The sequence below is a fragment of the Frieseomelitta varia genome, unplaced genomic scaffold (assembly GCF_011392965.1).
Source record: "Frieseomelitta varia isolate USP_RPSP 00005682 unplaced genomic scaffold, Fvar_1.2 scaffold_37, whole genome shotgun sequence".
In the NCBI taxonomy this organism is placed as follows: domain Eukaryota; kingdom Metazoa; phylum Arthropoda; class Insecta; order Hymenoptera; family Apidae; genus Frieseomelitta; species Frieseomelitta varia.
The window spans coordinates 6,158-33,171 of NW_025110112.1; the positions used below are offsets into that span (position 1 = coordinate 6,158).

Consider the following 27,014-nt stretch of genomic DNA (forward strand, 5'->3'; position numbering starts at 1 on the left):
GACCGCGCGTTCTATTCTTCCTGTTTTCGAAGGAAATGGATCGCGATTATCTATACTAGTTGTCGATAGCTAGACTAAAAATATCTGTTTTTGGTTTTGGTTCGTGATAGAAAACAAACTGCGAAAAAAATAAGATAGTGTATTGATAATTTGATACTAGTAATAATTTGATTTAAATTCTGAGTTGTAAGAAATTGGCAGGCATTGGAAATTTATTGGTGCAATATTTATTTTGTTACGTCAAATAGTTGCTCAGACTATAATTGGAAAGAAATAACGTGAAAGGCGTAATAGGTATTTTTGTTTCACTTTATTGCCATTGTTTCATATAGGGAAGACCATTTTTCGCGTGGAAATTTTATTGTTATTTAATAATACATTGTTATAATATATTACCTAAGAGTCGGAATATCTGACCTATCGTATATTAATTACATTAAAGCCAAGTACCAAAATGTTTATCACAATTGTACATTAAAATTAGTTTCATAGTTTCATATTAGCCGTGATAAAATATCCTTGTCAAATTTAATGTTGTCTTAAAATATTTATCGATCGCAGTTGAAAGACAAGGGTATTTCATAGTACGTAATATAATCGGTATAACATTAAAATATCTGCAAACGGAAACGTAAATATATTAATTGTTTCTTAAATATAAAGATGCTATTTGTAATAGTCGCAATATTTCTTAAGAATCTACGTATCTCTTAACGTTAAGCATTAAAAAGTCATTATAAAATGTGCGTATGTTGTTCGTCACATGTAATACGCGTGTTTTATATTTTTCGGCAGAAATTTTTTTTTTAAAAACAGAAGTTAGAAAATTTTACCATTTACGAATTAGTAAAGATGGTAACGCTTGCAAATATTTTTACAGGAATAGTGTGAAATTTTTCCTCGAGTAAAATAAATTTTTTCCTATTACCATTCGTTTATAAATCATCATACGCGTTGAAAATCGTATTCTAAATAGTGAGATCGGTTACTTGTGACGGTATCACGTTCCACATAAATATGATAAAATTAATTCATAATATATATTAGCAATAGAAATAAATTACGCAAGTATAAAATTAATTTATATACTAATAGAAAATAGTAAAAAATCCACGAATACAAGCAGTGAATAGTTACCTAAATTTCTAAATCGAGTATGTAATGCGAAGAAAAAGTTTTGGAAGACATTTGATTTGTGTGAATCGTATATTCAATGTGTAAGATAATTTTTTGTATAAGAAGAAATTTTGAAACGTATTACGCGCGTTTGAAAGTTAATTAATTGCAAGGCAACCATAATTGAATTATTATACAAAGGAATTCGAAGCAAAGAATATTGACATCTCTTGTCTTTGTTTTAAATGAAACGTAAAGGAAACGGACGAATTATATTATCAACAACATCTAAGAAGAGTACACAAACGGACGAATTATATTATCAACAACATGTAAGAAGAGTACAAACGGAAAGTCGTAATGAAAAACAATTGAAGAACAGTTAATACAGGGATAGTTAATATTCCACTTAATGTAAAGCTAAATTATTCTTTCAGATTACATTGTAACTAATTTGCAGATTTTTTTTGCAAGAGAGTGAGCATCAATCTCACTTCGATTTTACTAAGTTTACAAAAATATTTGCGTAAAAATCCACAGTTTAATTACAATGTAAGAATAGTTTACTCTTTGTGTAGATTCTTAAACATTAAGTAATTGAAAAATATATACACGTCTTTTATTGAATATTTATCGGTGAAAATTCTGCGTAAAATTCACAATAGTGTAGGTATAACCGTGTCGGTCGGTAATTCAATTATGAAAATGAAATGTATTTGCTTCAGAATTTTTAATATTAAGAAGAAAAAAAAAAGAAACTTTCAATTTCTAAATAACGTAGAGTAAACTATTGGTTAAGTAAAGCTGTAATAGTAGAAACATAAACTTAACAGACGCTCGATACAATATCCTTTAAAGCTATAACACGCGATAAGGGCACTTGGAATGCTAGTCTCTTGGAACTTTACGTGACCGTGATATGAATTAAATAATGATCGTTTCTCGTACGATCCAGTTCTCATCTAGTTTCAAACTACCAGGGCCGCCACATAGGATCAGCTTCGTCAACGCGTTCCACATCGATCTCTTCGTCGTCTTCAACTTTAACCTCTATTTTCACCTTCTTCGCCACCTGTTCCACCTTGACCTCCTCCTCCGTGTCATTAGCGTATCTCGTGTCTAACTTTTCGTTATCTTCGACGGTCGATGTTAACGTGGAATTGCTTTTAGGGGGATTGGCAAACGCGGTTGTCTCGCGCGTTATTCCACGATAAGTCACTGCATTTTGTTTGGAAGACGTTACTTGAGCATTCTCTGTCGCGGATTTCGCCGTCGAAGACGCAAGTATATCAGCAGTGAGGTCCAAACTTGCCAAAGTTTGAGTCAACACGTTCGTTTTCAGCTGTAAAAAAAAGAAAAAAAAAAAAAAATGGAACTAAATGGAGTAAAGTCAGTTCGATGCAAGATAGACAAAGAAGTATATAAGTAACTTGAAATATTGGGGAATGTTCAGCCGATTACACAGTTATAAAAAGATATGCTCGAAGTATAATAAGTAAATAAAATTGATGTCGCTCTCGGCTTTTGCTAGAAATAAATTTCTTCTATTTGAAGGTCAGATATCACGTTCTTTGATAAAACAATAAATGAATAATCAGATATCGATATCGATTACGTGTAATAAATACTCGTATATTTTATGGAAATTCACTCGAATTTCTGATATTGCTCTCCGGTTTTTTACATCTGTGAACAATTACTCATTTTCAAGTTATACTCACTTCCATCGTTCTTTTGAGAAAATATCAATACGCGCTGTGTGAGTGATACTCGATCGAAATGAATGAAATGACAGAAAAGTGGAATGCGTCGACGAAATTTGAAAAAAAAAAAAAAAAAACGAGGCGAAGTAAACATGTTACCGTTATATCCGTTTTTTTCGGATATAAAGTTGACATCGTCGCAAGAAAATTACATAGAACGATAAATTGCAACGATGGCCGGATTCTTGCAATTTCGTGCGACCGCGGGCAAAGTAACCCGCATGGACACGCGTAAAAAAGCAGGAAAAGAGGACACGGGGCGGCCAGTGTCAATCTCGGTGTGAGAAGAGTACTCGGCGAGAGAACTACTCTCGGTGAATCGCGGCGGAGACTTTCCCCTTATTGTCTTTCGATCGTCGATGATGAGATAATTACCGTCGAATTCGTTCGCCGGCTCTTTTGAAGGCCAGCTGCGAGGTGCCTGGCTAACCTTTCCGCGCCTTCACCTGGAACCGCCGAGAGAAATCTGTATGCTTCAGCTGCGCAATGCCCGAAACCGGACAGCCACCGACTTTCGGCCGATGCCTCCTCGTTTTTCGTAATCGTGCCCGACAAACCAGAAGACCGCGAGCCCTGTAGCCTTTGCAAATGGCGCACTGTCAGCTCCAGAATATCCGCTTTCTCCAGTTTGCTGATGTCCTCCCCCTCTGTCTGCAATCAATAAATCCTTTTCGTTTCCGTTCGAGAGGAGTTGAGGTCGACGACGGTCGACAACGGTCGGCTTCGATATTAAAAGTGGAGGAGGAGGAGAAGTGATGCTGATGGCGAGGAAAGACGAAGTTCTAATTAATCTATTAAACGAGCTCTGAGGTTTCCCTCCGGGTAGTTGAGAGCTTGCTTTGCAAAGTAATAATTCTTTTTGTTAGAGAATTATATTCGTATCTCTATGATTTAAAGAATTGAGAGCTAGATGATGCATGAAAATCCTGTGTCTATATAATAATTCAGCGATTGATATGATCAACAAAGTTGAGAGTCAAACGTTCTGTGCCATTTCCTTTTTCTTACAATTGTTAAATATTTAACTTTTGTTAAATACAGTAATAGGAATATCTAAAATTACAGTAAATTTATATGTATTGGAGGGAAATTTTGTTTAAGCATTAATTTATCGGTTGATAATATTTGGAACAAGTTGTCAGTTAAACAGTTATATATTTCTTCCATACAATTTCGTTTGAATAAGATAAACATTCGTTGAAATAACCTTTCAGTTTCAAATGACTTTAGAATATGAATATTCTTCTTGGTCATAAATTTGTTGATTTAGAGTCGCGCATCTATAGTTCAAATGTAATAAATAGAATACATTAATTTACACTCGGGATCAAAATCATTTATTAGTATTTAGTTATTATAGTACTCTGAATGCAATATAAATTGCTTCACGAAAATAATTGAGCGACAGTATATTGAATAAGATTTGAAATCAAGGTGATAAATATTTCAAAATTAATACGGAACTCCGTGGGACTTCTGGTCGTAAAATCATAAAATATAATTATACAAGAAGCACGGACGATTTTACTTTAGATTTATGAATTGATGAATTGCACCGTGAATGAAAATCGAAGCAGCAATTTTTGCTTTCTCATTTATTACGATCCGATACACCTGTTTGTACCGTGATGAATTCTTTTATTCGACGTTCGAAGCGTCATCGTATGGAAAATGTTACTTAAAGAAAAATAAATAAATAAATAAATAAAAACTGATACCGTTAAACAGAAGACAACTGAAACGTTCGATTACAGTACCGAGTTGTTTACAACGATTCAGAAATAATGTTTACATTCGACAAGGTTGGCCACGACGCACACATACATACATATTAGATTCTTGTATCATCGAATTATTGAATAACTGTCGAATAATTATAGATTCAAAAATCATTTGGAATATACTAAAATAAATTTTCGGTAAATTTCTCAATATATAGAAAAAAGGAAAAAAGAGAAAGAAATTGTACAGCTGCTCGTGAAAGTTTTCGAACATTTATGAGTATATTATGTATATTAAACGTAAATGAAAATGTGGGAAACATTTTTGTTGAAAATTTCGAGCCTGAATCTGAAATAAGATTGGCAAAAAATGGAGTAGTAAGAAAAATGTAAATCAGAAAAATGAAATGGTAAAATTTTTCGTGAGCCACTGTTTACACAACGATTCAACCAATTTTTTTTTTTTTCTTTTTTTGCTCCGAGTTCTTATTCGACACGCTTTAGAAACTCGAGTTTCATCGTTTTGTTACGTCGCTCTTTATCGTTTACTGTGGTTCCACAGCGTTTTTCCCAGACTTTTGCCGCTCGAAGGAGTCGCTGATCGAAGATACAATCCATTATCTAAATGAGCAGCTATCTCACGATCGAATATATAAAAAAAAAAGGAAGAAAAAAAGAAGCGACCGTGTATTTGTTTACGTGATCGTACCGACACAAGAACCGAGACGAATTTGAATTTCAAAGGCGCACATAGGCGTCGAAGCGTGGAGAATTCACGCTTCGTGATCTTGTGGAACGAAGAGTCGAGGAGTCTGATTGTTCTGACAATGTCATTTTTAAATAATCTAGCGAGCATCTATAATAAATTGGATTTCGGGGTGATCGACAGAGATTGAAATGCAACTGACTCGTGCTAATTAAAAATTTCTGGGAAAGAGTTTCTAACGTGTCCACGTGTTAGAAATAAATCAGATCTTTGGTCACGTTAAATATTTCAAGAAATTATTTATAAATTTATTAAATTATATATATATATATATATAAATATAATTATATTTCAACAATTTATTGTTAATATATTTAAATTAATAAATTTATATATATATATATATATATATATATATATATATATATATATATATAATATATTTACTTAATTTAAAATTAAATTAATTTTAAATGAATTAATAATGTTAATAATATAAATAATATAATCATGGTTGAATTATTAATTAAATTAATAAATTATATATAATTATTTATGAATATTGATATATATATATTAAAATAAATTTAATATAAAATTCTATAAATTTTATGGAAATTAACACAAATTACAAAACAAAGATATTTGTGTGAAACAATTTTAGAAAATATTTTCCAAAAAACGTTTCTTTAAAGAATATCGTACAGTGGTAACAAGGATAGGAATCCACGATAAAGTTACTAGATGCTTACACAGATGGCAGAAGACTATGGTGAGAACTATACTGCCGCTAAATTTGAAATCATTCACGATGTTTGTGGTCTATAGTATTATAACAAACTATTGTTTGGTTCTTGATGGATTTTAAATCGTAATTTTTTATTTCTACTCTGTAACATTTAATCCTTGAGTGTTACAGAGCGTTAAGCGTTTGTGCATTGCCGATTTTTATTCACTCCAATTTCTGCATTATTTTATATTTCTCAAAACATTTACTATCGTTCAATTACTCTTTATTATCAATATATAAAGTAAAATATATCTGTGATTTATGAGATCCTTTATAGTCCATAAATCCAAGGTGAAAGGAAACGCTAAAATTTGTTTACTATTTCCTCAAAGTTTATTCCGACGAAAATCTAGAATTTCTAGAAAATAATTATTCTTAATTATTTTCTAGAAATTCTAGATTTTCGTCGGGAGTATTATTAATAATTAAGAAAATTTAGAAAATAATTAAATATTTCTTGGAATTTAGTCGATCTAAAGCAACGTTTCACGATCAACACATATCGTTTAAAAATAATTGGAGATAATGTTAAAATAATTGTTAGATTATGCTAAATTCGAACAGTCGCGTGGAAGCTAAATCCAGTATCTGTCTACCTATCTGCAATTAGCGTTCGTTGAATCTTTAAATCGTTTGCGTGATCACGAATATTTGCCAATTTGTGAACGGCTCTGTTCGAATCGGCGTAAAATCCATGATAAAAATGTAATCAAGTCTGCAAGATTGAAAAATGTCGTGTCTTCGTGTGATTCTGATAACACTTTCAGCATGATCGCAAAAAGTTGCTGTTTATACATTCGTAGAGGATTTGAATTGAAGTTGCTGCACCGGTATTACCACTTTGTAAAACGTCTGTGTAAATTCATATTTGTGTAAATTCGCCGACGCGATTCAAATGTTTGCACTGAGTTCTCAGAGAGAGAATATCGCCACGAATGCAGCATGATAAGGATATTAAATTTGCAGATATTTTTCATTCGGGAGAGACAGATCGCTTTCGGAAGAGATGAGTTTTGATAGGAAATCGATTTGAATGATCGATACGTGAGAGCGTGGGGCAAAATAATTTTGTGCGATTTTAAACAGCAGCACAGCGATAAAAAAAAAGTACTTCTTTTTAGAAAATTAATACCGGGACAGAGGTTTAGAGATACTAATAATACTCGAGCGTTTTAGCGGTATAATTTCTTTTTTAAGATCTAAATAATGATCAGTTTTTGGGAATCTTATTGTTTGCACAGATTATTTACTATTGCAGAAGTGAGACAATATTGACAAACTTGTATACAGTAGTTAGTACACATAGTATATGTCTTTCCCGTGGAATAAAATAAACCAAAAATTCAAAAACCCCAGATTCCATCACGCATCCATAAAAAAAAGGAAGAAGAAAAAAAAAAGATTTCCACGAAACTTCACGCTCTGATTGCAAAAGGAGAAACAACAGCTTAACGAAGTTCTCGTGAAATTAGATTCTCATAAAATTTCACGGCGAAACGCCACCCGCCGCTTGCTATTACGATCGAAGTTGGAAAGGAAAACGGAGAAACGAAGGGGGAAAAAAAAAAAAAAAGAAACGAGGTGATTAATCGTTTCGCACGGCGATTATCCAGAAAGAGGCACCTAGGATTCTTTATCAGACAACGTCAGCCCCCTCCCTCTCTCGTGATTCCCCTATCTTCGAGAAGATATAGCGATTACGCCGCGTGTATTAAACGTAAACACGGCCGAAGCCGTTAACTACTGGTTTCGTAATTACGGGCAAAGTCGCGTGTTCGCTTGACACCGGCTTGAAACGTGCAGCGAGCGGTGTTCCCACGGTCTAGGAATATTTAAGCACCAAATCGATTGCACGCGTAGTTGCGGCTTGAGAATGCATTTCCTGCTGCGAGCGACTCGTGAAATTACAGAGGGGGGGAAACGTGGTGGTATCGCGCGCGCGAGAGTTAAGTCGAGCAAGAAACCGTGGCTTCCTTCCAAAGGTTTCTCTCCCGTTCCGGATCGGCTCCGTGACGGAGCATAGCACGTGCTCGTTCGACCAATATATCGCGTTCAACGCCGATCGAATAGAGGTCTAGTGACATTTACGTTGTTGCGCGCCAATCTCGTTCAGAGATAACATATTTAGATCGTTCGATGCGAAAGCGGAGTGTGGAGTGAATGATGTCGAAGGACGCCAGCTATTATATATAAAGTTATTCCTTGTCAAATATAGTGGAATTTCATCTTCCGGAAGCTGGTGTTCAACCAGGCTACGAACTTTAACACTAAATGAATTATTTTGTGTTTGAATATTGGACACTTTATATATTTTTGTCGCAGTTTTGCTTCTTGAGGTAATTATCAATAATAGTAGAATTTTAATTTTCTTTCGATTTTGATACGAATACTGGATGGATGTTAGTATAGAATAGATGTTAGATGATTAGTACATTTCTCTGTATCGAGTTTGTTGGTTATAGATCTTTTATTTCCGATAGCTAATTTCGAAATTTTTACAAATCACAAGTTATACCTGTCGATAAATCTTCTTGAGGAATATTGACAATTCGATAAAGAACCAAGTGAAATTTTGACGTAAATTTTATGTAGCTTTCAAGTAAATTTTATGAATCACGATGTAATTAGTTTGTGGAAAACTTATTGCCGCGATGTAAATTTGAATTTGAGTAAGGAACGTATGGATCTTTAAAATTTCAGTATTTTCCGCAGAAACTCTGAAAGAATTGTGTCACAATGAAATACAATTTTTGCCAAAATCTCACTCGTGAACGCAAAATACACTAGTAAAATAAAAATAGATACGTGCCTCTAGTGCATCGATCATAAGATTCTTCAACTCATCGAGACATTTGTTTATCCGTGCACGTCGTTTTCTTTCCAGTAGTGGTTTCGTTATCTGATACAAATGAAACATCAATGTTACTTAAATTCTCTCGTAGGAAAGTATGTTAGATACCAACGAAACAATAAAAATTTGAAAACTGGATGGATAAACCATTGAACTTCTCTTATTTTTCGACCTAATAGACGATAAGGTAAGAAGCTGCCCTGCATTATAGGGATGCGATCTTCCTTTTCTATTTATTTTACTCACTTTTTTGTACCGATAGGTCTTGGAAACCGGATGAGGATATTCATATGACATCATTGCACGAGCTGCTGTATCTCTTCGAAACTCGATAGACGCACGTACACGTCGGACCTAACTCAAAGAAATTCATATCTTGAAAGGTAAATATTTAACAAAAACGTGACAGAAAGAGCGAAAGTTTGAGAAACAGTCGCGGTTTTAATATCGTTTACACGTTGATTTTTATTCTTCATTCAATAAAGAAAATAATTGCTTCGAGATCCGCAACATTAAGTGACAGATTTAACGTCAAAATTATCAAATGTAAATTACTTCAAATTGTTCTAATTTAAATAAAATTTTCATCGCACCGTTTAAATTAGAAATTACAAATTAAAAATATGTTCCAACAAAACCAATGACAATTATCTTCTTAGGTAATTCGTCATTCAATGAGTCAAAAATTAATACACACTCCAACACGAGCCACCCTTGTTTTCGAACTCTGAACTTGACAATGAAATTTGACAAAAAAAAAAAAAAACTGACGAATAATATTAATGGTCACTTGTCCGAGTTTCCTCAGTTTTGACAACAAAATCGCTTACCTTTTGTTACCGATACACCTCGAGTATCACAAACCTAAACGAACAGAACTACATCGTCGCAAACATCGTGCACGTACAAGTCCGAATTAATCGAAAATCACGGAGTGATCGTCATCGACAGGTTCCACGCACGTGAAAAAACGCCAGATCTTGACAAGCGGTGAACGAAATTCCCAGACACGATAGAAGAAGCGAACGCACCGCGTGCAGTCTCTAGACAAACTGACTCTCCCGCTGCCATTCAAGCAGCCGCTACCCTCACCAACTTCGAACCCTCTGCTACTTCTCAGCCAGAAGGTCGCTCTAAATGCTTTGATTGTGTTGCACCTACACCTCGACGGGCAACCAGCGTCTCGACACTCTTGGAACTTGTTTGGATCTCGGAACTCGTGGTTCGATCATCGCCATCGTGGTGTCCTTTGCCGAACTTTTCACGCTGCAATGCGCGAAAATCTATAAATATTTAATTTTTGTCAATTCCGGCAAATTTCTTAGCAGTCGAACAAATTTCTCGGCTAAACCAAAGCTCGGTCGTGTGGATTTTCTCGTGGACAGTAATCGGTTCGATGATAGTTGATCTTTAGAGGTAAATTCCGAAAAAATTAAGTCTAAAAAGAAAATAGATCGACTCGTCTGTACGTAAACGAATCCTACGCATCTCTCGGAAAATGTCAGAAGTGTGCTGAGTTGTTTTAATCGGGAATACGATATAAACAACTGTCCCAGAATATATAATGCATTTTTCATCCTCGATTGACTCGTTATTTTATTCTCGAGTTTACACCCTTATATATTTTTTGCACAACGCACTTCTCTAGGTTACTTTAATCGAAAACGTCCGAGAATATATAACTTTAGCTTCGATTCTTCGACAAAAAAAGGAAATTTTGTCCAATTCACCGTTCGTTCTTTAAATTACACAGCGATTACACGCGAGAAAAAGTGACCAATGAGACAAGTACGAAGAAACGTGATCGTCGCGGTAAAAGCAAGTACATGCGCACAGCGAATTAAACGTGGTCAGTTATCGATAGCCACGGAGTGATGACAGGCGCGTGCAAAGATGACATTTAGCAGGAGAATGAGTTCTTATCTGCGAAACGAGTGTTAACGTTAATTAAGATGAAGTGCACGAAGAGACTGACGTGTGGAATCTTTTAACACATTGTAAGAGACCGTTGAAGCGATTCGACGTGTCGGGAGATCCCGAACACGTCCATTAAATGGAAATGAGGCACATTTCAACGTTGGTGCGTTTCACTTTATTCGGCAATTAGCACAAAATAAGCCTCCCCTCCACCCTCCCCCTCGAATGTGATCAATACACCGTGAATCGTCACACTTTGTGGGGTTCTTTCGCGGGGATTCATTCGTTCTTTCAATTTCGAATGCAAATGCATAACGAGACAGGACTTTTGTTTGTTAATGAACGTCTTCGAGATTATTTCGGTGACTCCGTACGAGAGTCTTGAGAAAATGTATATAATAATCGACGCGCGACGTTATTTCTCAGATTCTTACATCATGATTCGGCTTTGTAAGGTTCTTGTCTTTGTTTTTTTTTTTTTTTAATGAATATTCTTATCTTTTATTTCTCTGGCGAGGTTTGCTTTCGATAGAAAAATTCTTTCGGTTCTTGGTCACGGCAGGGAAGGTATAAAATTGAAACGAAGAGTCTTTCTTAATTGAACGGCGTGTCCCAGGCCCGATGGAATTCAGGGGCATCGTCAGTTTATCGACGGATTTTCGAGTCCGCCAGAGGCAGAGAGAATCGTCCCGTTAACGTTATCTCAACGTTCACCGACCAGATGTAGCTTTCCAGCTTGTTCGTTTCGAGTGATTTGCTCTAAACGGTCGACAGACCGCTGGAGAGAAGGTAAAGTTTGCTCGCGACTCGACAACTTGTGCCCCAGAGGCTTATGTGTATAAATGTGAGTTCTTCTCGACTTGTCAGTGATTTTTTTAATCAAACATTGGTAGATTTTTGATCTCCTTTTTTAAATAGCTTTCGTAATTAGGTGTATTGAAATTTCGATGTGATAAATACAGTCGATCTTTGCTTCGCGAGAATTTCGTTTCGTTTCGTCGAGCGAAAGAGGTTCGATAAACAGAAGTTGTGGAAATAAGCACGTTACTGTAATAAAAATTAGTTTTTGATCATAGGAAATTATTTACACGGTGAATGTATCTCGTCGACCAGACCGGAATATAAATTTCGACTTTAGTTAGCATTCGTGTAAGATACAGAGTGAAGAGTATTTATCGTATGTATTATAACCGTACTTGATTCGAGGACAGTTCATTAAGAGGAGGCTGGTTAATTAAAGTATAAATTGAAAATACAAACAAACAGGTGCGGCAGTAGTAAAAAGAACTGAAAGATACAGGTCGAAAGACCTTCTCTTCTTCAAATGTTCCCCCTTTGTCCAGAGCGGGCAGTACGTATTCCGGAGAGTCCAGTTATAACGACACGTCTGAAGAAGAAAGAAAAAAAGAGGCAATCAGTGTAAATATCCGTACATTTGCTTTCCGAAATCATTTTCGCTCGTTGCATTATGCATGCGACGAGGTGTCTGCGGACGAGAAAGGTTCCGTGTCAACGAGAATAATTTAAGGCGATCGGATCGGTGGTTACAGGGGTGAAAGCATCGCAATTAGCATTTGAAAATGTTTTCGGAACTTAACGAGAAGAAATGGACGCGGAAATGGACGACAGAATGATTATTAAAAACTGGCCCCCGGGGATTTGATTGAAAGTGCGATTTCATTGAAGCGTCTCGCTCCCTAAATGTGCCAATTAGTTTGAAAAGAAAACGAACGTGTTAATTGGTAATCTTTTTTAATATCGTAAGGTACGAGAATCTTGATTTTCTCGCTTTTTATTTTTTCCTTGAGAATAATTTATACGTTGAAAATTGTTCAGATAGGATGGAGGATATCGCGAGCTAGTTTCGTGACAGTTTCTTTAAATTTAAATATCATATCAGAAAATTACGTGAACGTTTTTGCGTATTCGTTGACGTTCGTTCACGGGGCTCCGATAATTTTGTTATGAATATTTTCGGCATTAAATGCAGCAAATTCATCTCTCCCAGTACAAAAACCAATCGATTGATAATTTATTATTGCCATTAACGAGTTAACAATTGTTTAAAAGCTTTATTCGACTTCGAAGAAAAATGAGACGAGTTAGAGTACAAGGAAAAACAATCATTAGAAACATTTCTAAATTTTCCAAAGCCTTAAATGTTAAAATGTACGATTATTTGTGCTTTCCCTTCGTGATTTTTTAAAATAAGTATTAACAGACTATAATCAAGTTAGAGACTCAATCATTCAAAGTCGATTGCACGCGGAGGACAAAATTATACGATCCTTTAGAACGTGAAATGATTCATCCCTCAAAAGGAAGGGTTGAAATTAAAGTATTTTCAAAATTAAACACATTTCTTTAACAATACGCGTTATTTTGCTATCGAGGAAATATTATAAATGTTCACGTATTATAAATGTTTCTTCCATTACACGATAGTTAGTATCTACCATCAGAAAAATATACTGACCTATCTCACCGAACGAGACTTAACCTCTTGCGCTAACAATAAGTAACTGGTTCACGGACCATAACTCGTCCTCTTTCCATCGATATATTACTGGATAGAAATTACTAAGAAGTAATAGATTTATTATTTATTTTGCCTGGGTTATATTTCGATGTACTTAAAATACTGCAAGAAAATATTGCAACTTTTGGGCCAAATATTCTCACGGTTTGGTCACTCGTTATGGTCCGCAATCGGTTGCCAGCGCAAGTGGTTAAATCCATCTGTTATCCGGATGTTCGACGACGAAATAGGAAATTCAACATATCAAAACGTCGTCGATCATTGTATAGTGACGTTGTCGACAACGGATAAAATCGTTGCTGCGTCAAATCGAACGTTCCGAGAAGCGACACGATACTTTACGCCCTAATCAAACTACGCAACTGATCTTTCGCCAGATTTTCTGTCGATCGAAACCTGACGGTTGGCCAGGGTCTCTCACAGTTCTCCAGTGACTTTCCTTGGTACGCGATGGAATACCGGGAAGGGAAACAATAATTAATGATGTCACCGGGCTGATGTTAAAAAGCACTTCGTGCAGTATCGTGGGTGTAGCTATCGCGAGCGTTTATCGCCTGTGTCAGCACGCAGACCGTTATCACCGGGCAAGAACGTAAGTGCACGAGCCTCGAAGCGTGCGAATGTTTGCGATCCGTGCCGTCAATGAAGCCACTAGAGAAACACATCGAGAGCGCGTCGTTGGTCGCATGCTTACAAAAGACGTTACGCGTTCATTCGTGTTCTATCGATAAGCGAACGTCTGTGTCGACTGATCGGCGAATATAAAGAGAGTCTTATTCCTGTGTTGTCTTGTGTAACTTGATTCAGAAGCGCGAATTTAGGACTCTTGTTGAACGCTTCAATCACCAAAATGGTTCACACCAATTTACGAGTTTTCTTCTTTTTCTTCTTTTCCAGAAATTTCACTTCAGACGCGAAACAGAGTGTCAGAATGACCAATTCATGATTTTTCTTGTTTCTAGAAATTCTATAGACGCGAAGCCACAGTGTATTTTCAGAGATTCAAACGTATTTTTTCTAATGTATAATATTTCCTCTGTTTTCTTTTCTTTATTTTAGATCTCTGATAGAAATTTTACGTTTCAATGATCTGGTTAAGTGGTTCCAGTGTCGAATAAGATATTTAAAGAATGATCGTTTAGAAATATTCGGAACCTTTCGCGTAGGTGTTCTTTAAATTTAAATCGTGATGTGAAATAAAATTTCGACGTTTGCTGGTCTATTTGGCTAATTCTGGGCCACGCTGAAGCAAATAATTGACAAGAGACATTATACATACGCGCAAAGATAAATAAAAACTATATAGGATGAAATGTTTCCGTTTCGAGAAAATAATTTTCGACTTGAAGGTTACACTCGAATACTTCCAACTATTCGATTATTTTTACTCTCTCAGACACAAGAAATATTCCCCGAAAAAAACCTATCATTCCATACTTTTCATTTCAATATAAATATCATCGAGGCTTAATTAATATAATTGTTTAAATTTTATCGCGATCTCCGTGAAATTTACTGCTTGCAAACGTGATGATAATCACTTCGAACAACGAAGCCGCGAAAGTTGTCACAAATTTCAAATATTCCCGCGAGCAAACTGCGGCTGCACGAAGAGTGAGTTTAGATGTTGAAACTGATAATTTCGAAGGCGATCGGCTCGATATGTTGGAACGCACGTCGTCTTAGTTGTCATTAAAGCACGTTAGCTGGCATTAAACAAGCGTTCGCTAACTTGCACGATTGCGTGCGCGGTTCGGAGGAATTTTAATTCCAGTGGAAATTACACCTTCAATTTCGTTCCCCCGCGGGTGACAGGAGTTATGCGCGAAAACGTTTTCGCCGTTCCGTAATCGCACGGAAGGCGTTAACATCAATTGCTGAAGCGTGGAACGAAGGCACGTGTGCAAATAAATGCTGCGAATGCAGCCGGTGTCGCATTAATTCAATTAACTCGATGCTTTCCTTTCTCGTTTTGTTTGTCGGTGAAAGGTGGGACGTAACAGGCCGGAGGAGAACAAACCGATCAACTCGCGTTTTCGTATCGGCACAGACGCGAATCGTTTACCATTTGTCATCTTTTATTCTCTATGCGCGATGCACGCGCTCGATACTCTCGATAATTAATTTTTCACGTAATCACACGGCGAAAAAAAGTGAGAAATCGCGAAGGAGTGGCGTTTTCAAATTAACAAAATTATATACACCGACCGGGTATATTCGCAAATAAAATATTGGAAAGAACAGTGTCTTGAAAGTTGTTGGTGCTGATAATTTATATTATAATTTATATTTATAATCTTTTAATTTAATATATTTTATATTTATAATCTTTTCGAGGCTGCGCTTGGGGAAAATTTTTTTCGCATACGATTTTTGATAATGTTTCCTTGTCAAAGAAATTTTTATATTCCTTCTCCTCCAAGTACTCCAATTTTCCACAAACGCTGTGAAACGACGGTACTATGCTTGACTATGCTATGTTTGAATATTAGAGAAATTAAATACTTCACACGACTTAAAAAAATTAAATACTCTTCGCAACTTTGTGCAACAAGCTCGCTGTTAAAATAAAAACACAAAGTGTTTCAAAATGTTTGAGATGCTGAACGATCGTATATCTCCCATTTCCAATTTTCGGCGGAATTCAAACTTCAATATTCAACAAGTTCTCCAAGCAAACGAGAGGATCGTTTCTCACTTTTTCAGCACATGGATACATGCATCGTTCAACCAATTCGCTGGTCAACCAGTCGAACGAACGAAACTTAACGCCGGCTCAAGCTGCTCTTTCAGAATCTTTCGAAAGTATACTCTCTGCGTACGCGGGTATCGGTGCAAAAATTGGTGCTCGTTTCCTTTCTCCCCGATCCAACTCTCGAACGATTTTACGAGGCGAGTCTCGCGTGCACGTAAAAAGAGGCAGCCGGGTTTCCTTTACCTCTTTCCTTTCCTTTTCTTCCCTTTTCTCCTTCTTCTTCTTCTTTTTTTTTTTTATGCACGTTTTTATATGTTTTATTGCAACTGATTGCGGGGCCAAGACCTCGCGCAAGACTTTATAATACGCGAATCCGGATGCCCTTTCCACCTCGGCCGAGCGTACGTGGTGTAGGTAAGCCATTTTGAAGTACGTATGCACGTACGTGAATGGCAGGGACTGCTGTGTATGAGCACGAACGAACGTTCCGGTAAATAATTGGAAAATGGGTTACTATCACGAGAGTGGAAGCTCGTTTCGAAAGTTGAAAATTTTCTTTCCTTCTCACATTTTTACGATTAACTTTCTCAACCTCATCCATGTAATTTCTAGACTTTTTTAGAATTTTAGACTTTAATGGAAGTTTATTAGAATTTATGGAAATGTATGTTCTTACGAATACAAAGTGCAAAGAACTGATACTCGGATGGAGATTGCATTTCACTTGCTAAAAATTCACTTGCTTAAAAGATTTATTTACATAGTATGGTTTTCGTGTATCGTACATTTATATTAAACATCCCGAAATCTTTCGATACATTCTCAGATTTTGTTTCAAAACTTGCTTCGTCTATTCTACCTATGAGTCATTCGAATACCTTTCAGCGAGCAACCTACATCAAATTATTACGTTTCAAGCTGAATTTCATCGCCGAGTTACTGGTCGAAATGCCGAAATTTCGTTTACGAACCAGTATTTATCTCTTGACTAAAGTAACCCTCCCCTTACCCTACGAAGGCCAGTCTTCTTTTCTCCTACATTTCACGCACGCATAATACGTATCTCGACTCAAACCGTGCTCAAACAGGATCGAAAGAAACTGTTGAACCCGGCGAAAAGAATTCTACTTCTCGGAGGTTGAACGATCCGGCGACATCGCAGCCCGGTAGCAATTAATCGCGGGCCGGGTCGGCTGGCTGCCAGAAGAAGTGACATCAATCATTCCAGCGAAAAAGACAGGAGGACGGTCAGAGGGGCGAAGCGACGGGGGATGAGGTGAGAAGGAGAATGGCAAAAGACGAGGTCGCGTGTGCCCGAGAGTACAGCACTCTCATACACAGTGTCGCGAAATACGCGAGTCACAGTTATTCAACGCTTCGGCGATCGAATAATTCCTCGATAGGAACTTTCACAATGCTACACGGTACAATTGCAATTTAATATCGATTTAATATTGACAAACGATCGAGTTCCACGTACGTAAAGTCTCGTGTTTGTTTGTGCACGAGCTTTCGAATGTCGGTTGATAGGTGTGTTTATTCGCGACACGGTGTATAGCAGCGTGAAAAAGAAAAAGCGCGGTTTGCGCTCGCGGCTCGGGCCGTGGACGTGTGCGAGTCGCGTGTGAGGCTCGCGCCTGTCGTTGTCTCTGTCGTGAGCACGGGCCCTGAACGGCCTGCCCTGTGGCCGGGGCCCGACCTGTCGTTGTCTTTCCTCCTTCCTTTCGTCCTCTCGTTGTTGGCCTCGCGTGCTGCTCTTCTCTCTGCTTTCTCTCTCTCTCCCTCTCTCTCTGTCGGACCCCGTGCCGGTCGATGGGTCCGTCTGGGACATGAAGCCTTACCTCGTTCTCACGGTAGCCTCCGACAAGGGGCCTCTTACCCCTTCTTTCTTTCGTTCTCTCTTTCCAACGACCACGACCACGACCACGTTCCTTCTTCCTTCTTGGCGATTGATCGAACCAACCCGATCCTCCTCCCTCTTTTCTTTCGCTCGCTCGCGTGTGAGGAAGCGCGTGCGTACCGTGGTAAGCACGCGTCCTCCTAGGCTCCGATTTACCGCGCCGCGATTCATCGCTTTTTCTATTGAACCGAGGATTCTCCGTTGCTAGAGACGTTGGAAGGCTGAGGGAGATTTGAAGAACTTTGGTTCGTAACGAATTTACCATCGAATGGCACAGATCGAAGGATTTTTGAACCGTGTTTTCAGTGAAATGGAATTTGTCTAAAATATTTCTGAAAATATTGTTTGAAATATTTGTAAAAATGTGTGTATTGTAATTTGTATTTGTTTCATCATTTCCTCATTGATCTCTTTAAATTTGATTGGTTTGCGAACATTTCTCAATTTTGTACACAGTGTTTTCGAAGTTAAAATTGTGTTCAATTTTCACCGCTCGATTTTGGAAGTGAACGAGACATCAATTACAGCAAACCTTCAAGTCGAGCCAAGTTTCAATTGAAAGTACATAGACAGCAGATTCGAATCGATCAATAAAATTTTCCCTCCGACGAGAATTAAAAATTATTAGACTCCGTTCCCTCGGAATTCTAAGAAGAGTTGAAACAAACCTACGTGTACTTTAAGCAGATATCTACGAAATTAATGATAAACACTACAGTTTATTTTTTATTTTTCGACGGTACTTGTAAAATAATGTAGATATTTTATGAGTGACCTAGCATGACCGAGTAAATTAATAATCTATACACGAAACGATTGATATGCTTGTTCCACACGATGAAAGAAGTTCCACACCTATCCATTTTTCTGACATTAGAATTCATTTCGAAATTTAAATCACAGTATAGAATAATGAATTGCGATCCGTCTGTTTATCAGCGTAACGAGCTGATCGTTAACGAGTTCGAGTAATTGAAAGCTTTCATAAATGAAAGGAACGTTGACATTGAATAAATTGACGCTCGTTAATCGTCCGACTCTTCGCGAAATCAACCGGCGTGTATACATACGTTTTCCTTTTTTCTTTCTTTTTTCTTTTTGCCAAAGAGGCTCTCAAGAGGGGCTTGAAAAATTGTAGCTAAAGCCGAAGCTCGTTGGAAATAAAATATTCTCACTCTCTCGCCATCTTATTACGGTTGTTGAAACAAGCGAAATTTCTTAACAACCGGGTATATCAGCTTCGCGAGGACTGTAACTGATGTTGCTTCCCCTTTCTGATCTGTATTATACGACTTTCGCAATTACGCGTATTCCGTATGGTTTTCACGCGGTTGCAGGTGAAAGACAGGTTTCCTGCAGTCCGGTTGAAATTTCACGCTCGCTCACCTCCTTTGTACATTTGTATCTGACATTTGTTAAATTCCACTCGTTCAGTAACCTCGGAGAATACATTTCGCTGATTAACGAGATTTCAACCCCTTCATGTTTTTTTTTTTTTAAGTAGCTGGAACTATAAATAACCGAATTAAATTCATCAAAGCAGAATTATTTAATTCGGACGAAGGAAAATTGGAATTGTTTCTAACACTGTTTAAATTGTAATTAAAAATTTATATTCTCGCGAACGTATCTAATTAAAAGGCTGAAACTTTAGTTTAGGTCAATATTATGTAGTTAGTTTGTTAGTTTAGCAAGTAGCTGGGATTTTAGTTAAAGGTACACATAGTCGATTTCTGAGACTTTCGATTCTTCGCGAAATCGGCAAAGAATATAAAAGTACATCGCAAGAAAGTTGACCCAAATTCCCAGAGACGCAGAAATAACTTATTATTACCATACGCTTAATTTTCGGGCAGAACTCGCGCTGTACGTTCCTTACGTTCCTCCAGTTTTAAACGTCAACGATGCGAAGAATCCTCTCGTAAAAGTTTATCGTTAAAATCGTAATGTTATCTATCACATGGACGACTGTCTTCATTCATACGCGTGACGTGTGCTCCTTCGAACCAAGAACACCCGAAGACACGTACATGCCCGAGTCTCTGGGTTTCCAGATCACGTTCGTTCGCCGCCGGACTATATGAAACAACGAGCGATAAATTTCCGTGTAACTACGCGACGTAAACGTGTCTCTGTCGCGGAACACGAACGACGAAGACGAAGAAGAGGCGCGGGGAAAGCGGCGGTAAGGTTTTTAACGAAGCGTCGGATCGGCGAACACTTTCGGTAGATTCGTACGAATAAATTACATTCAGGCGTCCTTATGGCTTAATTACGGGCCCGATCGAACCCACTGGCAGATATATTGCGCGCGATTTACGGGGTGAAACGTACAAGCACCGCCTTTAAAATCGTTCGTTGGCGATTTATTGTACAATGGATCACGTCATCATTCGTCACAACCGTAATAACGATGGGAATCTACTTTCTTTCGCGTTTGCTGGCGACATTTTTATGGTTGTGTACGGTTTGCGAGAGGGGAAGAAAATCGTTTGGAATCGTGAGTTTCGCCAATTTCGAGATCGGGATTCTTGGAAGGAAATTGGCGTGCGATTTTTGACACGGATGTGTCTCGTTCACTTTTTCGTGAAATTGGAAATCAAACGACGGGGGATCGTACTACTTTCTTCTTCCGTGTTTACCGGCGATATTTTTACGGTTATGAAAATCGTCGAACGAGCTTGGATACGACGCGGGGGAAAGAAAAGGAAATCCCTCTGGAGAAAAGTTACCAACTTTGAAATCGGTATCCTGAAATAAAAATTGGAGTTTGTGTGAAATTTCTTAAGCAGGCGTTTCATTTATATATAGTTTCTCATGGAACTGTCATAACTGGAATGGTATTGTGAATTCAAATGAGAAAGGAACAGGAAGTCATTTTTTTCAAGTCGATCGGCGGAACTTGTATGACGATGTTTTAAGAAAATAGAAAATTCTTAGTGGAAGGTTTACCTTTTGTGTAAATTGATTGAATATGATGTTCATGTTATTTGTTAATTTACTACCTTGATATTCATCCTGATTAAAAGAAGATGCAAGAGGAAATTCCTTTATATTTTTCATTGTATTTTGGGATAAAATATCCAGCGTGTGAGTAACGCATCCGAGAGTATTATGTCTCGTGAACTACTTTTGCTTAGTCTGTAATTACTTTTTTTATCCGTGTCATTATGTTCTGCCAGTCTTCTTTTATCTTCAGTTTTTGTTTCATTCTTCCGGCCTTTATCCGCTTCTCGTTTTCAAAATGGCAAAGGAAGTCATTAGTGGATGGAGCAAAATTGATATAATGACTTTGTTTGGGCAAGGTCTTCTCAGTAAATGAGACACGAAACTCTCGAAAAAGGGGGACAACTTCCCAATTTTATATCTATAGCCACTTCAAAAAAATTTCATAAATCTATTACAATCTAAAATCAATCTAATTTCATAGCTGTAGTTTTTAAATAATTATACAGAAAATAAAAAATGGATATTATAGGAATATTATAATTAATTTTCATCGTCCAAAAGTTAACAATCTGTGTATAATATATTGAATCAATAATATTTATCGAACCGTATGATTTTGTCAATATCGAGGATGTGGTGGAATAAACTTCCTTTGGAAAAAAAAAAAAATAACACGTGTTTCTTAATTCTTCCTTGCAGGAAGCGGATCGTTCACAATGTCGTTGCGTCAACGAAATCGAGGATACTTAAACGATCGAGTGAATTCGAAACACTTCCGCGAATAACCATCCCGAATTGACTACCGGGCATAAAAGAAGTGCATATTCTCACGTGAAATTTTAATTTCCGGCCCGGCGAGTCGCGAAAAGGACGATCTGGTCACGAACCGAAACGTGCAATTAAATGCCGTATTCCTTTTCAGCTTCGATGAATGGAGGAATTTCGCTCGTGTTCTCTCTCGTTCGGTGTTTTTCGCTCGCTGTTTCAATATGAACCGCAAAGTACCGTAAATTCGGGGAATATTGCCGAAAATGTGAGTTCATAAATTTTCAGTTGGACTTTTATACCTTCTTTCTTTTTCCTTTTTTTCTTCTTCTTCCTTTTAATAAAATAACCGACAGTAAAAATCGTGGAAAAGAAAGGGAATATTAGTTTAATGAGACTTTTATATTTTTTATGAAAACATTCGAGTATTAGTTGGTACAGACTTGATAGTGGGATAAAAATTATACGTAGGAAAAAATAGAGTTTGTAAGTTTTTAAAAATATTTTTATATTTTTTACGAGTCATTCGAGAATAAAACAAAGACGGTGTATGAAGAAATAGATTGAGATGAAGAAGATTATGAACGAAATTATTGTCCATGGAAAGATAGAGAGAGATAGAAACTCAGTCTATCAATTTGAACATCCATATTCGTCAAAAAGACAGTCACATGTTGACAATTATAATTCAATTAAACAGATCAATTATTTGCGACAGCGGATTTCTGTATCATGCAGTTAATCTGTACCTTCAGTTAAAGAGCCATTAAAGAACTCTGTCAAGAAAGAAGAAATCACCGAATCGTTAAACCAAATAAAGAAAAACGAATAAATGACGTATCGAAGGGGAAACAAATTAAAATGCTAATGTAACCGCAGATTACTACAAATTCAGCTGTCAATGCTTTTTACACGACGTAGCAACATCACCGTTCGAGAAGAATGGTCTACTTAAACGTACCGTTATGATATTAAAAAAAAAAAAAAAAAAGCTACACCAAACTGTCGAGCGCCAATAAATTCATCGCTTAACTAACCTAAAATAAATTCCTGTAAAAAACCATTGAAGACAAATTGTACTTTCGAATCTCTCTCTCTCTCTTTCTTCGTTTTTTTATAACAAAAAATTCCCTCCATATCTCGTATTCGTGCACGATTGATTTTAAAGGCAATCGATTAACAGCAGTCGATTGAAAATGTTCAAATAATTGATATACAAGCAATTTCTCCGCAAGCTGTCGCTTCTCGAGAGAAAGAGAGAACGAAAGGTATTAATTCTGCTGTGAGTATTGAATTTTCCGATGTTACTTAATACAGAGAGAGAGAGAGAGAGGAAATTTAAAAAAAAACTTTTTTCACCAATACGGAATACAGAACCAAACTATAGCGTTAAAACGATAGAAGATAGAGAAAAATTTCACTAGAAAAAAATGAATTAAATTGTTTCACAAGTTTTCACTGCAACTTATATAAAGATCGACAATCTTTTTCAATAAAACTGTATATTTTTTCAACCTCTGAAAGAAGGCAGCGAGTTACTTCGGTTGTAAAATTGATTAATTTCCAAGACATTTGTCAAACGAGCCATTTGCGAAACACATTCGCTGACCTCGTGTTCTGTAATTTTCGATATCTCGAAAATTAGACGATCCTGCAGCTTGCTGTAACACCCTGTACATCAACTTTTTATAACAGACGGTGGACATTTATTATCGTTAAAAAAAATATTACCGAAAATGGCCAAAAGAGCGTGGCAGGGTTAAAGAGAAGGGAAAAGAAGAGAGAGAGACGTATTAACGCGAGAAGAAAGAGCCTCCAGTATACTGTTATTTTCCTTCCCATTCTGGTAAATAATTACGGCTGTCAGTCGCGTACATCAAAAGAAGATTCAATCGTTCCGACTAACAGCCACGTCGTTATCGCAGACATGCGAAGAGACATTTCGTGTTTTCTGCCCTTCCGCGTTTGACTTCTTCCTGTTCGCCCGAGCCCCCGTTTCGAACCGCTGAATGAACGTGGAATAAAATTATCATGAATCAAGGGGTGGCCGAACGATGAATCGCCACTCGGGGATGTAAAAGGGGGGAAGGGTGACGCTAACTTCGGCGGACGATTTCATGAATGAAAACGCACGTGTGTACGCGCGGAAGGGAATCCAGGAAAGGAAAAGGGGATACACGTACGTACGTATGTATGTATACACACACACATGCGCAGCCGTGTGCTCTCCTGGCTCCAAATCCAATTTCATTGTTGCGTCATAAATATGCATGAACGTTTATCGACTACGAAATCCTCGTGAATGGGCCCGCATATTCCCCATGATCCGTGGGAATTCCAAAACGGAAGGTCGGTTACAAGTGGCCACTCGTAATCTTTCTTTCTTTCTTTTTTTTCCTCTTTTTCTCTTTCTCCTCGAAATCACGCCTCTGTGAACCTATTGTTAGGGGAATCGATGAATTTGTCAGCTGCGTACGTGGAACAGGTTGCGTACGCGGGGAGCTTATTGTTTTGGGCATTGGGTATTTAAGAGGGAACGGGCGTATCTTGCGGGTGACGAATTCGCTTTGCGAATCTCCTCGAAGATATTCGTTAGTTTCCCGTTGCTGTGAATTGTGCGGAGATGTCAGGATATTGATAAAGAATTATTGCATAGAGAAAGAGAGAAACATCACGACATTACAGTCAATTTTATTAGATTTATTTATTTGTATTGATTTTCTCATTTATTAAATTGCATTGGAATATTAAATAATATTGATATACTGGAATAATGATTCTCTTATTTTTGGAGCACAATGGTTGAAATAATTTCTAAGACACGGGTAAAATAAGCATAAGAATATTTTATCGTGCAACAAAAGTAAAACCAACAGACATAACGAGACGATTGTATTACAAATTTTCGTTCAACAACCATAGGAAACAATTTGGTGCTCTCCACGCAGATTTCACCTTTTATGTCGCGTTCGCGAAAATGTCCGTTAAATGTAGCCATTAAATATAATCATTGGAACCCGGTTGGCCGGTCGAATTTGAATGTTCCTGATTTAAGCGAGGAAACGTTCCGGAGTCAGGTGAACCCGGAACCGTTAATTCACGAAACGAACGATAAAGATCGAGCTGGGCGTATTCGAAGGAAGCTAAAGATGTGCCCGTACGAGAAAAAGAAGAGAGAGAGAGAGAGAGAGAGAGAGAGAGAAGCAGAGTAATTTCAGTGATTACCGGTCACGGTTAATTTCGCGACTTTCTCTCGTAATCGTTACGCTTCTTAACAAAGATCTATTACTCGATGACGACCGTCCGCCGATTACCAGCGGGGGCATGAAAATAAATTTCGTCGTCGTGGGGACTGGCTGTCCCGTCTTTTTTCATAATGTTGCCTGAACGATCCGTCCGTGGCAATCGCGGAGAGCCACCATGATTTCCGTCAAAGTACCGGGAGCACGAATGGGCAGGTGCGCGTCGCTAAAAGATCATACATCAACTTCTGCGATACGCCATGCATCCGGTACACATTCGAGACCTCGTAACGTTGTTTCGCGCCAGTCGATTCTTCTCCTCCTTCTCCTCTTCCTCCTCTTCCTCTTCTTTTTTGTCCTCGTCTTCTTCTTCTTCGTCTTCTTCTTCTTCTTCGTCCTCTTCTTCTTCTTGCGACGTGCACGCGAACGGTAAATGCCACAAGGATCGAAGAATGGGAGGTAATGGCGTTTTTTATTATCCTGATTGACGTTTCGTACATACGAAAGATTGAAATTTGAAAGATTGATCGCGGGATACAGCAATTTATCGTTGCGATCGTAATAACGACGATACAAGAGCAATATAAGCAGGGAAATTAAATTCTTTTTTTTTCTTTTTTTTTTTTTTTTTTTTATGGAAATTGGGCGTGGCAGAAGTGAAATTCGGTTCGCGTCGGGAAATTTGTAACAATTAGGGCGCTTGGTGACGAACAATTTTGGTTTTTATTAATGGTCTTTGGATTTTGGGAAGTTCATTGAAATAGAAAATGAAAGAAAATTTGTGGCAGGGAATAATAGTGTATTTGGTGATGAATAATTTTTCTCTTGTTAATAGTCTTTGGATTTTGAGAAATTGATAGGAATAGCAGAAATAATAGGAAATTAATAATACTATTATTTTTAATTTTGAAGAAGAATTTTGAACTGAAGTGTAAAGTTTCTTCATAATAAATATTCCTGCGAAATTGTATAATTTTATTAGTAAAAATAATAATACTTTTAATACAGAAAATACTTTTTGGTTAAAAATTAAAATTGGTAAAGATGAAAACAGTTTAAGATAGACGAGAAGAAACATGAAAGATAAACTCTAAAGCAAAAATAAATAAATTGAGAAACTGTTGCATAAATTACTTATCTTTGGATCATCAATATCATTTAACAAATGACATTATTAAAATACAATTCAAAAAAATCTATAAAATTCACAAGATTATTCTTCCTATTTAATGAAATATTTTCACAAGAGTATTTTCAAACACTTTCACAATACAACAAAAATTTATAGAAAAGTTACTGTTATTTTAGAATTATACTATTATTTAGAATATACTATTATTTTACTATTATTTTAAAAGTTACTATTATTTAGAATATATTATTATTTTAGAAACTCCGTTACTATTATTTTAGAGTAACATTCTACGAGTCACTTAAATTTTCAGTAGATGGGTATTATAGTCAACGAACGAAATTATTTGTCTTAGAACTTTCCAAGTACCAAATTAAACATCCAGAATAAAAAAGTAATTATATTTTCTCTTTCTTTTTTCCAGACGCCGGAGGAAAAATCGCGGCCGCATCCCCTAATTTTTCAATTTTACAACATCTTCTTAAGAAACGTAATTACCTAAAGTACGTATAATCGTTCGTTCGTTCGGTGGAAAACGAACCGCCGCGGGATTATTAAAACTGCGGGATTAAAGGGGTGCGTTTTTAATTGCAAATTTTTCGATGGCGCGTCGTAACGAGCATGTTACGAGCATGCCATTATCTTTAATTATACGACTTTATGCGGCTCATCGATGCGCCGGTAATTATAAGAAGATCACCTCCCCTCTCCTTGTACTATATTACACACGTTGGCTCGGCGGTTGTTACGTTTTTGCACACGATATGAAAGACGCTGGCGCGAGAGAGAATATGCCGCGTCAACGCACAGCCACAAAGATCGTAAGAATCACCGCAAGATTAATACAATGTGTACCACCTTTCGATCGTTACTCGAGCGAAATTCTGCAAATTTCCAATACTTACACGGTAAACGGAATATTGTTGTT

At 37.1% G+C, this 27,014-nt stretch overlaps 2 protein-coding genes and 1 long non-coding RNA gene across 5 annotated transcripts in view; 1 reads left to right on the forward strand and 2 right to left on the reverse strand.

Moving 5' to 3' along the window:
- Positions 1-320, reverse strand: part of LOC122530971 (phenoloxidase 1) — a 5,688-nt gene extending 5,368 nt beyond the window's left edge. Inside the window, exon 1 of the mRNA XM_043658421.1 lies at positions 310-320. Coding sequence (XP_043514356.1) covers positions 310-320 — 11 coding nt within the window. The remainder of the gene's footprint in view (positions 1-309) is intronic.
- Positions 321-1,259: 939 nt separating this feature from the next.
- Positions 1,260-9,282, reverse strand: LOC122530968 (enhancer of split mgamma protein-like). The gene is made up of 4 exons (XM_043658418.1): positions 9,194-9,282; positions 8,906-8,995; positions 3,255-3,530; positions 1,260-2,458 (listed from the first exon to the last, which is right to left on the reverse strand). Exons 1-4 carry the CDS (start codon positions 9,245-9,247, stop codon positions 2,090-2,092), a joined length of 789 nt encoding a protein of 262 aa, XP_043514353.1. The 5' UTR covers positions 9,248-9,282; the 3' UTR covers positions 1,260-2,089.
- Positions 8,033-27,014, forward strand: part of LOC122530969 — a 44,582-nt gene continuing 25,600 nt past the window's right edge. For 2 of the 3 annotated variants that reach the window (XR_006307157.1, XR_006307158.1), the window contains exons 1-3: positions 8,033-8,432; positions 9,039-9,134; positions 9,210-9,330. This is a non-coding gene — a long non-coding RNA (uncharacterized LOC122530969). Of the gene's footprint in view, positions 8,433-9,038; positions 9,135-9,209; positions 9,331-26,510; positions 26,590-27,014 lie in introns of all 3 variants that reach the window. The other variant, XR_006307156.1, reaches the window with a different exon arrangement.

Excerpts from the sequence above, each read along its gene's own strand:
- LOC122530968 (XM_043658418.1), bottom strand. The coding sequence starts at position 9,247 with ATGATGTCATATGAATATCCTCATCCGGTTTCCAAGACCTATCGGTAC. Across the intron at positions 8,996-9,193 it reads AGACCTATCGGTACAAAAAA|ATAACGAAACCACTACTGGA; the intron begins GTGAGTAAAATA and ends CATTTGTATCAG. Across the intron at positions 3,531-8,905 it reads TTATGATCGATGCACTAGAG|ACAGAGGGGGAGGACATCAG; the intron begins GCACGTATCTAT and ends TATTGATTGCAG.